This window comes from Miniopterus schreibersii, assembly GCF_964146895.1.
Source record: "Miniopterus schreibersii genome assembly, chromosome: 18".
NCBI lineage: Eukaryota > Metazoa > Chordata > Mammalia > Chiroptera > Miniopteridae > Miniopterus > Miniopterus schreibersii.
The window spans coordinates 31,297,239-31,310,643 of NC_138121.1; the positions used below are offsets into that span (position 1 = coordinate 31,297,239).

At 49.0% G+C, this 13,405-nt stretch overlaps 1 protein-coding gene across 1 annotated transcript; it reads left to right on the plus strand.

Annotated features, from left to right (window-relative positions):
* The first annotated feature begins 7,956 nt into the window (after positions 1–7,956).
* FFAR2 (free fatty acid receptor 2) lies at positions 7,957–9,519 on the plus strand. The gene is made up of 2 exons (XM_081118807.1): positions 7,957–7,985; positions 8,480–9,519. Exon 2 carries the CDS (start codon positions 8,487–8,489, stop codon positions 9,474–9,476), a length of 990 nt encoding a protein of 329 aa, XP_080974933.1. The 5' UTR covers positions 7,957–7,985; positions 8,480–8,486; the 3' UTR covers positions 9,477–9,519.
* Positions 9,520–13,405: the final 3,886 nt, after the last annotated feature.

A 13,405-nucleotide genomic window follows, 5' to 3' on the forward strand; every position in this document is an offset into this window, starting at 1 on the left:
GCTTTCAGCTTTTTACAGGCAAAGGCTTCTTGAGACACAAGGGGACTCTCAGGTTCTAATTCACTGCGGCTTCATGTGAGGGCATGGCAAAGGGTCCAAGGCAAAAAATGGGGAACCTTGAAGAAATCTCCCAAATGAAACCTCCAGCGGCATGCTCCTGTCCCCGCTCCTCTTGATAACATCTTCACACCATCTGTGGCAGCCCAATTCTTCTGGTGACAGAAAGAGCTAAGGGGAGGGTGATTCAACATGCAGGGAGGGCCTTGGTTCATAAACTTTTCGGAGAGCCCGTAGTAAAGCGTTACATCACTGCATCACAGTTTCTCAATCCCCACTTTTGATAAACACAAACTGTACTTCCCATAGTTTTTACAGTACTAAGAAAACCAGGGCTTTACCCTCTCGTGGAAAATTCCCAAGCATTTCAAGCTACGTGATTTACCATTTCCCCTCACCCAGAAGTTTCCGATCATCTCACCACACCTTTTGAGACTCAGTGGTCTAATGCGAGTTTCTTAAGACTCTGCAAACCGGACAGAAACCGTGGTAACCCCAGTGATGCCACCAGTAGTGGGGAAAGTCACATGTGACAGAAGCTGGGGAAGTGAGAAAAGCAGAGGGAAGGCTGGGCTGGGAAAGGGAACACAGAGCATAGAGCTTTGCCCCAGTTCGGCTCACCTTGCACCTGACTGCAGGCACATCGGTTTACTGAGGGGGCCTGTGCCGCCCCCACTTCCAGAGGCCCCCCTGCCTGCCCTTGTTCGCTCAAGGTCAACACTGAAAGGCAGTCTGAGGGTGGCCTGAGCCCACGAAAGCTACCCGGTGGTCTGGCCTGAAAGCAGTGTGTGTGGCCAAGGGGACGAGGGGTGGGATTTGTTCCCCCAGTGCCCCTCCTGGTCCGAAGGCCAGCTCTGCGTGGGCAGCAGATGGCGAAGGGGGTGGGGGGGGGGGGGGAGGAAAAGTTCAGACACCTCTTAAGGACTCCAGTAATAAAGGAAGCGTCTTCTCCCAAGTTCTTATTTCTGTTTCACAATCAAATCCAAATCTTATAAACATCCACGCTCACTTTTAAATGCTAAGTCACACTGTGACTCGAGTAGCGAGAAACAGTAAATGGTATCTTTCCTCTACTCTCTGTGTATCCAGACTGTTTGGAGACGGGGAGGGAGGGGCCGAGGAAAGATCACATCTGGAATCTGGGGTTGGAGCAGGAACTAGAACAGGTGAAAGGCTGAGAGTTTCCTGGGTCCTGGGAAGCTGGGGTTGAAGGTCATTCTCTCCTTCTTGGTTTCAGGTAAAGAGTAAAGGCCACTGTCAGGAAGCCTGGTGGCCACACGCACACTCCCTGTGGGAAGCAGATGACATCACATCCCGGCCTGTACCCTTGTATCCTCCTGTGTGGCATCTACCGGACTTCTGGGGCCTGTAAGGGACGTTGGGTCTACCCTGCACCCTCCCAGTGCAGTGGGGAGCCTAATGCAGTGGTGACCACCATGACCCCAGAGCCAGAAAGCCTGGGTCCCAAGGTCGGAATTCAGCTCTTCCATTTACCAGCTGTGTGACTTCCAGCAAATTACTTAACCTCCCCATACTTCAAATTTCTCATCGGTAAAGTGGGGATGAGTGTACCAACCTCACAGAATGTTTAAAGGATTAAATCAGTTTATTTTTGTAAAGCTCTATAGCATAGTGTCTGACACATAGTATCACAGAACGGGCAGTAAATGTCGGCTGTTGAACTGGTTTCCTATGTCTGCTACAACGAATCGCCACAAACTTGGTGGCTTAACACAACAGAAATTTATTTTCTCACAGTCCTGGGGGCCAGAAGTCCAAAATCATTCTCACTGGGCTAAAATCAAGGTGTGGGCAGGACCATGCTCTATGTGGAGGTTCCTTGCCTCTTCCGGCTCCTGATGGCTGTTGACATCCTTGGCTTGTGGCCACATCACTCCAGTCTCTGCATGTGTGATCACATTACCTTCTCCTGTCCTGTCTGAAATGTCTCTCTGCCTCCTTCTTATGAAAAACGTTTGTGATTACATTTAGGGCCCACCCAGATAATCTCCCCCTCGTAAACGTCTTAATCACATCTGCAAAGTCCTTTTTGCCAGATAGAGAAAGTAACATTCACAGGTTTCAGAGATTAGCACCTGGCTCTCTTCTGGGGGAACCATTACCCAGCCACCGTAGCTGGTATTAGATGCCAGGGTTGAAGCCTGATGAACAATAAACATGCGGACAGAGTGGGGAGGGAGAGGCCTCCGCACAGGAGCCTACAGTGCCTGCTGCAGAGGCCGGCAGAGGCGGGGCAGAGCTGCCCCGAGTTTCTCTTCTCTAGTGGTGCACAGCGCTGGGGATGGATATGCGAAGGCTGCAAAATTGGAGACACCACTGCTGCGGTGACAGAGGAAAGGCTGGACACGTGACAACTAAGAGGAGAAGCAAGCAGGAAAGGGCCTAAACTGTCACCTCACGCTTTCATAAGGCTGTTGCAAGGGCTCAAAAAGGGTAATGAAACAAATGGAAGTGGGGTGCGCTGTACAGGCGTAGGAGAGCAATGACACCTCAAAGCCTATTTGGAGGTGCCGGTGTAGAATCATCTGCCCTCTTACTCCCCAGGAGAATTCCCTTTCTCTCTGGCATCTTACAGTTCTTCATTTATTGTTATTTAAGGGTGTGCACCCCAAATCCCAGCTGATCCTCTTTGCCCCCATTGCCACGTTCCCCCCAGTCCATGCCCTCACCGGGCCTCCCCTGAAAGACTGTAATGCACTTTTAGTTGATCTCTCAGCTTCCAACTCACTCCCTCTGGAGACAGTGCTTCCCAAAGCAGCCTGCGTGATCTCGTCAAATCAAAAAGAAATCTCATTATGTCACTCTCCCCTTATGGCCTTAAGTGACTTCCTACTGCTTACAAATGGATTTCCAGCTCTTTACTGTAACCAGCATAAGGGCCCTGCCATAGTCTCGTCTCCTGCTGGAACTGTCCTGGTTCACCATGCTCTAGACACATGGGCCTTTCTGTCCCCCCAACACAAAGGCTCTTTCTGCCCTGCACTTACGTGCCAGTTCCTCTGCCCAGGCCATTCCTCTGCTGGACATTGGCACAGCCTCTTCTCAGAATTCAGCTCAACCTCTCAAGTGTCTGCTCAACAGTAACCTCAGAGATGGCTTCCCTGAACCCTCCAACTAAAGGAGCCCCTGCCACTCCCTGACCACTCTCCCTCTCAACACCCTGCCTCATTTCCTCCACAATGTCTCCGTAATTACTCCTGTATTCATGTTTATTCATTTTCGCCTATCTCCCTCCATTAGAATGCAGCCACCCTCTGAGGGCAAGACCAATAGCTACTTTTTTATCCTGATATCCCTGGTACTTGGTGCAGATCCCACCATATCCTAGGGAGTAGGTACATATTTGTTGAATGAATGAACGAATGAAACACCAGCTCTTTTCTTATTGTTAGTGCTGCTCCTGGTGAAATCCTGCATTTCCCTTCACTTTGGATATTTTATATCTATACCTCCCTCATATTTGCTAAGCAGTATCTACATAATAAGGGTATAGTAGCCTGAATTATTAATACTCATCCTGAGAAAAGATCCCTACAGCTTCCAGCAAAAGTACTGGGAGTGTCTTTCATCTACAAGAGAGCTCTCAAGTGATTACTGGCTTGGATGTCTCAGAATGGTCCCAGAAGAAGATAAAATGCGGCATCCAAGGACAGATATCTCTGAGCTTTTGAGGATTGACTTTTCTCCATTCCAATTCTTCCACTTACCCATCAACCAGGAAATCATTATTGAGTGTCTAATATATGCCAGGCTCTATGCCAGGCCCTGCGGATACAATGGTGAGAAAATAGCCATGTTCCCTCCCTCATGGATAGTCTTGTAAGGGAGATGGACATTAAGCACATCCTCACACAAATAACTGTATTATTATAAACTGAGTATGTGCTATGAAGAATAGTCGAAGCTGCTATGAGAGCAACGCAAAATGAGAAAACGAAATTTAAAGGAAACCACACAATTAAATCTGCAATAGCACCAAAAATACTTAGGAATCAATTTAAGAAAAGATGTGAAAACCTCTATGCTGGCCACTAGAAAGCACCGCCGAGAGAAATTAAACTCCTAAGTAAATAGAGAGAGATTTTATGTTCATAGGTTGGGCAGCTGGCTCAATATCATTCCAGTGACGATGGTCTCAAATTGATCTATAGATTCAACATAATCCCAATCAAAATTCCAGCAGGCATTTGTGTAGAAAATAATTTATATAAAAATGCAAATGACCTAGAAAAGCTAAAGCAATTTTTAAAAGGAAGAACAAAGTTGGAGAACTTATACTATCTGATTTCAAGATTTATTCTAAAATGACAGTAGTCAAGACTACTGTAAGTGTAGAAGTGGGGAAAGGAAAGACATGAAGATCACCAAAGCAGAGAAGAGACTCGAGGCATAGACCCGGTCAAAGCCAGTTCAGTTCCAGTAAAGGCGCCAAGGCAACTCAACCGGGAAGGTCATGTCTAGAAGTGGATAGGTAGGTAAAGGTTTCTTAGGACATAAAAGCACAAGCCTTATTAGACTTTATAAAATTCAAAACTTTTGTTCTTCAAGAGACAGTTAAGAAAATGAAAAGGCAGGTCATAGAACAGGAGAAAATATATATAATACATGCACCTAACAGGTGACTAGTACCCAGAACATACTAAAGAACAGGAAAACCTCGATATAACAGACTAATTCGGGCCAGGGGGCGTCTGTTAAAGCCAAAAGTCCGCTATGTAATAAAGCAGGTTTTCCGAATGCGTACGTTAAAAAATTGGCAAGTTAGTTTACCTGTTTTTACTTATGTAGACGTTTGTGTAATTAAAATTAAGTACGTATGAAAGGTTTAATTTCACAGAAAAGCTTTCTATATGTATTACTGTAATTTTAAATTTATACTGAATAGGTCTAGTAAATGAGTGCATTCATCAGTCACCGCAAGGAAACAAATACACACGGCAGGGGCGCGGCCCAGCTCACTAGGAACATCAACCAGCGCGCATGAAAACTGCTGCAGAAAGTCACCCCACAAGACAACAGGGCCAGTGACCACACTGGATGCAGGGTGATCACGTGCTCATCACTCACCCAACATTGTTTAGGAGTGGTGGCTCTTGGATTTAAATATGGAGACTGTAGTTGTAGATATGTAATATTTATGGGGGCGAAATTACTACAGCATTTTCTTAAACATATGGCCTATTTGCCAAAATTTGTTTAAAATAACAGTGAAGTCCTGGCCGGTGTGGCTCAGTGGTTAGAGTGTCATCCTGTGCAACCAACGCTTGCAGGTTTGATTCGCAGTCAGGGCACATACTTAGGTTGTGGGTTCGATCCCTGGTTGGGGAGAGTGTGTGAGACGATCATTCACTGTCTCTCTCTCCCCCTTCCTCTCTCTCTAGAATCACTGAGAGAGAGGAGCGTGACATCTCAGAATTCATGGAAAGAATTCGAGCTGGGCGTGGAAACTGTGCCGAATGCTAAGAAAATAATAAGAAAATACCCACGAGGAACAGACCCTATGGAAAAACAGGGATGTAACCCAGATTCCAGTAGACTGAAGGGTGACTAAGAAATTAGCAAGTGGAGAAAGTGATTAGTCGTTTAGATTGTGGCTTCCACCTCCTAGTGAAACAAGCTGGGCTCTAATGAGGATGAGAGAAAACTGAACCTGCAGAGGTTGTGAAAGATGCTGCTTTTGTGAAAGCTAGGCCCTTGCAGAATTCAGCCCGAGTGGTTGCTTTCCTTCTCCTGTGACATAGGTGCGCATCGTAAAATCATGAGTTCGAAAGTTTCCTTTACTCTGTTACCTTCATAACTACCATACGCATGAAGAGGGAGCTCGATGGCCTTCAACATACGTGGGGGACAGCAGGCAAGAAGGACAAAGCAGACCTACTCCCCAGCATCTGCTTTCCAGTACATTTTCCCTTTGCAATTAAATCCAGATCCTCATGAATATTGATAGAAAACCATAAAAGCAAAATGACCTAAATAAAATAAACGTAGTAGCGAGCAACAGAGCATGGTCTCCTCCCCAGCTCCCCTGTTGATCTGGGAAGTGCATGTCTGTGCTAAGGGTAGGAAAGAAATGAAAAGCTAGAACTCCTTGGTTCTTGAGGAGAGGAGAGCTAAAGAGAGAGAAAAGTTAAATATTAAGATACCCGGACCCTGGGGTTCTAGGCCACAAGAGGAAGGAAGGAAGGAAGGAAGGAAGGAAGGAAGGAAGGAAGGAAGGAAGGAAGGAAGGAAGGAAGGAAGGAAGGAAGGAAGGAAGGAATTAAGTATGTCCTTGAGAAAGAATGGAGATTCTGTGAGCAGGGATCAGGCCACAGATGGCAAAACAGGGACACATTCCTTAGGTCAAGAGGAAAACGTGTCCTGACTCTGTTTCCTCAGCTTCTAACCTGGAGCTGTCCGGGTGAAAATAGCGAGAAAAGAGCAGGGTAGCTCAGCGGCCGGGCCCCGTTCACAGGGAGAGAGAATATTTGGGAGGAAGGAAAGGAGCTTGAGCACCATTCCCCTAGAAAGGGCCATGCAGGCACGTTGGGCGCACCGAGTCCCTGACACTTTCCCAAGTCAGATGGCATGTCTGTGTCCTCAGTTTCTGGATATTTTACCAAACAGCTCACTCTCTCCAAAGCCGTCCAACAGGCTTCAAAGGAGAGGCCACTTCCACTTACGCACTGGCCCATCTGCTTTACCTAAGCTACCTCACTGACCCACCCCAGAACCCCTGGGACGTACGTATCCCCATCCTCACTTGACTGAAAAGGACACTAAGGTTCAGAAAAATCAATCTGTCCAAAGTCAGAATGGAGGGACTTGGATTGAGCTCACACGTGCATGACTCTGAATCCCACGCCACTTCTTCCAGAACAAGAGACGGGAGAGGAGAGACCAGGCGAGGAGGGACCAATCTGTTTCAACTGAGGGGGTAAAAGAAGCTTACTGGGGGCAGGGGGCAGGAGACCATATAGAGAGGTGGGGAAACAGAAGACTAAAAGGAGGCAGAAATCCTCTTTTCTGAGAATGAGCAGAATTACAGAAGAAATTGCCCAGCAAAGAGAATCTGACTTGGGACATGGGAAAAATGGCCAAGGTTGAAAAGGAATCCAGGGACTGGGTTTGGAAGTCAGGGTGAGGATCTCTAGGGTAAGAAGAAAGATGCTGGAGCCTTTTCCTTCAGGTTGGAGAGGAGACAGTGCTCAATTACTGACCTTCCTCTCTCTAGTCACATGACTTGTGCTGGTATAAAAGCTTTCTACCAGCCAGGTTCCTTACAATATTTTCCTGTGTGAAATGGGCGGTAGCAGTGGCTGAAGCTCTGTATCTCTTTCCCAGAAGCTTTCAGACTTTCTTTTCCAAGAAACCGTCTATCTGGAACGAAGACAAGGCAAGGCGGCTTGCTCGGTGCTTGCACCCTGGGAAGTGATGGCAGGCTCAGAAGTGGGAGGGGAAGGTGCTGGGGGGCTGCAGGAAGTCGGCCAGAAATGGAATGTAAGGACCTTACCTGGAGACGGGAGCCAGTGAGGGGGGCAAGGAAACGCGGCCTGGGACATCAAGCCCCGGAGGAGGTTGGAGGGGTCAGGCTGTGTGGGTGCTGAGGGTGAGAAACCAAGTGGGCGGTGTGGATGCTGAGGGTGAGAAACCAAGTGGAAATTGACTTACTCCGTTAAGAAGGGTTCTTCTATTTATAGTCAAAACACGGGGCTCAAGGGCCAGTGACTGCCTGTGGGCTTCCCCGAATATTCTCTAAAGCCTTTTGGGGGATAAGGCCCCCAAAATAGTGCTGGCTCACTGTTCCTCCTACGGTCCCCACCCCCACACTTAACCCGCTTCCCTTTTTTAATACAGTCCCAGAGACTGGTATTGGACAGGGGAGGGAAAGGTGGAGAATCTGTTCTGCAGAAGGAGTGGGAAGCGAGGTAGGGGATGGGTTGGGGGCTGGGCACCTGCTTCCCTGGCGGCTGGAGGGCCCTGTGGGAGCCGGCGCTGGGCGGGGGGCCTGGTCCTCATGGTGTTTTCCGTGAGGAAGCTTGCCTTTTCTCTCTCAAGATCTCTGACCGAGAAAGGGACTTAAGGAAAGTTGGAAAGCGGTATCAATAACTTCCTGCATCTGTGAGGGGAGCAGGAGAAAGGCTGGGGAAACCAGGCGGGGAATTCCCTTGGGAAGCCGAGGGTTGGTCTCTCCCAGAGACACACGATGGCCAATGCAATAACTCCTAGTTAATATCCCGCCCCAGGCAAAGTCAATAATTGCTCTGGGCAGTTCTGCAGGTGTTGCGAGCGAGCGCCGGTGGAGCAGAAAGCCTTGGCCTGGGAGGGGGCCAGTGCCAGGGAGGATGCCCTCCTGACCCCCAGCAGGCCTGCAGGCTGCGAGTGCCGAGTCCTGAGCCTGCCCCTCTTCGCCCCCTTCCAGGACAGTCATGCTGCAGCTGAAGAGCTCCCTGATTCTCGCGGCCTACGTCATCATCTTCGTCACCGGCCTGCCCGCAAACCTCCTGGCCCTGCGGGCCTTCCTGGGCCGGGTGCGGCAGCCCCACCCCGCACCTGTCCACATCCTCCTGCTGAGCCTCACGCTGGCCGACCTGCTGCTGCTGCTGCTGCTGCCCTTCAAGATCGCCGAGGCGGCATCTGACTTCTTCTGGTACCTGCCCAACCTCGTCTGCGCCCTCACGGGCTTCGGCTTCTACAGCAGCATCTACTGCAGCACGTGGCTCCTGGCGGGCATCAGCATCGAGCGCTACCTGGGAGTGGCCTTCCCCGTGCGCTACAAGCTGTCCCGCCGGCCCCTGTATGGGGTGATCGCTGCTCTCATCGCCTGGGTCATGTCCTTTGGTCACTGCACCATCGTGATCATCGCCCAGTACTGGAACTCAACCCAGAAGGCCACGAATTCCGTCGAACCCACCTGCTACGAGGACTTCTCCGAAGAACAGCTGAGGTTCGTGCTCCCCGTGCGCCTGGAGCTGTGCCTGGTCCTGTTTTTCATCCCCATGGCGGTCACCATCTTCTGCTACTGGCGCTTCGTGTGGATCATGCTCACCCAGCCCCACGTGGGGGCCCACAGGCGGCGCCGAGCTGTGGGGCTGGCTGTCGTGACCCTCCTGAATTTCCTGGTGTGTTTCGGGCCTTACAACGTATCCCACCTGGTGGGCTACTACATGAAGAAAAGCCCCAAGTGGCGAGCGGAGGCGGTGGTGCTGAGCTCCCTCAACGCCAGCCTGGACCCCCTGCTTTTCTATTTCTCGTCTTCGGATGTGCGCAGGGCCTTCGGAAAAGGCCTTCAGATACTGAGGCATCAGGGCTCCTCTCTGCTGGGACAAAGAGGCAGAGATGTAGCCGAGGTGACAAATGGGGACAGGGGTGTGAGTCAAGCAGAGGGAGTACCGAGTTCTGACTTCACCACAGACTAGGGGTGTCCCTGGATCTTCGGAGGCGCTGGAGGCTACTCATGGGCTGAGCAGGCTGGGAGACGGAGGGCAGGAGGGTTCCGAGCAGGAGCCCTCAGTCCACGACTGCGACTGGACAGGTCTCTCTCGGCAGCTGGCTATCCCTTCCCGACTGAATCTTTCTTCCCAAAGGAACTCAGCTCCCTGGCACAAGAAGCGATGGGTAGGGAGACAAGCACTGTCAGGCCGAGTTTTAGATGCAGTGTGGCTAATACGATTTCAGCCCTTGCGAGGTGGCTGGTAGCTGGGGGTGATCAGGGAGAATCCTGAAGCAATCTTGCCACAAGCTCTGAAACAACGTCTAGACGCTGGTCTAGCTGTTGAGGCTGGAAAGAAGCCAATGGGAAAGAGATGGAAGAGAAATACTAAATGAGGTCAAAGAAGACTCAGGAAAGTTCTGAGCCAAGGGAACTAGGAGGGGCTGGGGCCTTGGGTCTCTAATGCTCTAGATTTACAATGTATTGGTCAGACCTGCTGCTTTGTAACTATGCTCCAGGCGTCTTCACATGTGTATCTTGTCTCCCCCATTAAACTGGGAACTTCCTGAGGTCCGGGTCTTGTCTTCTTCCCCGTGGCACCCTGTGCAGATCAGGATACAGCTGGGCATCCATCAGTCAGAGCTCAAGACTGACTAGCCCAGGAATAGACACCCTGGTCTGGCAGATCGAAAATAAAGATGATAAAACTCTGAAGTGAGTGTCCCAAATTTTTGTAACATTTCTGCAGGCATGGGGAGGGCAAAAATGGGATGAAGAAGCAGACTGAGCAGCAGAGGGGGAAGGTGGTGCGTCTGAAACCACAGAAACATTAAGGTAAAGATGTAATGAGAGTGGATTAAGTGAGAGAACTGATGTAATCCTGTTTAGACTGAGGAACAGAGACTGGATTTAGAAAGAGAACCTGGGCCGAGTCCTGACTCAGTTATCAGGGTGGCACAGGGGGCTTAAAATATCCAACTCTCCTGCTTAGAAACCTGCTGGGTTTCTAACAAAACACATTCAATGCCATTCTTAGCATCAAAAGTTTTCCTCTCAGGAACTCGCATCACATCATTCCATTACCTGCCCTGTACCCTCTCTCCGGTCCCAATTCCATCTACCGAACTCATCTCTCCACAATAGAGACCCCTAGACCACTCTTTCTAGGTAGCTGACCCTCCAGGCCCCAGCCTAGTGTTTGCAACAGAGGCTATACATCAGAATTACATATAGAGATATAAAAATAATACAAATGTACTGACTCAGAATCTCGGGGGGGGGGGGAGGGTGGGGGGGGGTGTGGAAAGCAACAGGCGAGCTTTAAAAAGCTCCCCAGGTGATCATGATAAACAGCTCAGCCAGGAATCTCTAGTCTAGCTCAGGGTCCCAATGTGTCCAAGAAATTACTCTTCGGAGGGACCTTTCCTGCTTATAAGGCCCCCTTACCTCAACCCCATGCACCCCCATCTTCTGATTGCTTCTTATGAAACCCCACTCAATATTTACTTTCTACAGAAAGACTTCCCTTATTACTTCCATCCAACGGAGAGCTCATTTTCTCTGTTTTCCTTCCTCGAAACAACACTGGACTGGTGTCATAAGAGCCCTTGCTTCAGTGGTGGTTCTGCCTACCAGCTGGATGACCTTGAGCAGGTCACACCTCCAGCCTCCGTTTCCAGATCATAAGAATGAGGATAGTGTCTGCCTCCCGGGGTCACTGAGGATTTAAATGAGACCGCGTATATGAAATTGCTGAGAAGTTATTGAGTATTACCCAGCTCTAAGATAGCAACTGAAGCACAGGCAGAAATTTAAGCACAAGTAGAAATTTAAAATGACGAAAATAATATATTCGATAGCCAACTCTATAGGATAGTTTGATAGTAATGTGTGAGGGGGGGGGAATCTGGGATTTTCAGATTTCCAAGAGTTTGTATTCCCAAAAAAGCTCATTTGATTTTGGGTAGTATTAAAAGAAACCATGTCAAAACTAGTGGATCACCTCACTCCACTGAGGTCTATTCGGTAGCATGTCCAGAACTGAGCAACACATTTTATAAAGGACATTCACTCGAGGAATCAAAGGGTAATTACTTGGTTAATCAGAAAAATTAACCAAAATATCTTGGAAACTTAAAACCTAATAAAAATAAAATAACACATTCAATGCCAGGCACTGTTCTGGAGAAGGAGCCTCAGATGATGAAGGGAACTTGCCAAGGCCAATAGGCGAGAGGGAGCTTAAATCCAGGTTTTCCTGACCCCAAAGTGCCTGCCTTTCTCGCTGACGCCTGAGAAGCAACTAAGAGAAGGCCGCGTGCGTGGCTGGGACGAGGCAGGTTCCGCTGTATGGAAGATGCAGTCTCTGCAGCTCCGCAAGGAAGAACATGAATCACGGGCAAAGAGGCAGGGGGTTACATCTTAAAGGGTCAGGGCTGTTTAAAACGGAACCGACTGCCTCAGCAACTAATCACTTCCCAGTCTCCAGGAAAGGCAAACTAGAAGACAGAAAATGCCCATCTGAGGACACTGAGGAAGTCACACATCTGATAAGGGCTGCACCGGTAACGGCCAGACCCCTTCCAACCTGAGATGCCTGGGGTTTTAGGGACATGGCTCCTCCTGCTAATCAGAAAAGTGCAAGAAAATCTCTGGTCCTGGTCTGAGACTTTCAGGGTGAAACTGTAGCTATTCACTAACAAGTATTCCATCTTCATTAAGTCACTTGATATCTATCCCATTTCTTCACTGGGAAAATAGTATTTCAACTGCTCACCAAATATGGATTGATTACCTACGATAAGCCAGGATATATAAGGAGCTGGGGGTGCAGCTGGGGCTTCCATTCTAGTGGGGAAAAAGAGTTAATAACCAAGTAAACAAATAAACAACCAAGGTGATTTCAGAATGTGGCAAATGGTTTTTACAAACAGATATGGGGTTTAAGAGGAAGCCTAAGGAGGGATTTGAGAGGGGTTAGAAGAGTCTCTTGGGTCAGCGATGCTCAGCTGAGACCTGAATGAGAAGGAGTGGCCATACAAAGGCCCACTGGAAGGGCATTCTAGAAACAGGAACTGCTGATGCAAAGGCCCTGAGGAGCGGAAGAAACCTTAGCATGTCAAGCCAGTGCGGGGCTAGAGCAGTGGTTTGCAAATTTAAGCATGTATTAGAATCACATGGAGAGCTTTCTCAAGCCAGAATTGCTGTCTGCCCTCCCCACAGTTTCAGAATCAGTAGGTTTGGGATGGAACCCAAGAGTCTGTATTTCTAACAATCCCAGGTGATACTGGTGCTGATGGTTCACTTTGAGAACCACTGGGCCAGATTATCGTGAACTGTGGGGGGTGAGTGATGGAAGATGATGTTGAAGAGGTCAGAAGAAACCAGACCACGAAAAGTTTTTTAGGCCACAGATAGGAGTCTGAATTTATTCTAAGAGTTTTTGAAGCCATCAGAGGGCTTTAAGTGAGAGAGTGGAATGATCTGTTTCCGTTTTCAGGTGATCATTCTGGCGCTGTGCCTACCACTGAAGGCAGATGGGTGTTAGGTTAAGGAGATAAAGTGCACGGCAGAGTTAAGAAAGCATAAAGTACCGTGGCAAACATGCAGGGTTTCCATCAGGCTGGCACCTCGGTGAAAATGGAGCTGTTTCCTCTTTCATTCGAATACAAGTCATGCATCTACTTAATAAATAGATGTCCCCAGTGCTGTGCTAGGAAATGGTTCACAGCCAGCTCTAGGGATGGGAGGGGGTGTGGAGCAGGGGGGTTGGAGGTTAGGAAAGGCTCTGAGTTGCTGCACTTGCCAATTTCTGTGGCAGACACACTCCACCAGGACCAGTTTCTACCAACATGAAGACACTGAGCATGGGTTTGGCAAGAGATGCTAATAATCAGCTCTTGCAGGCCAACTCAA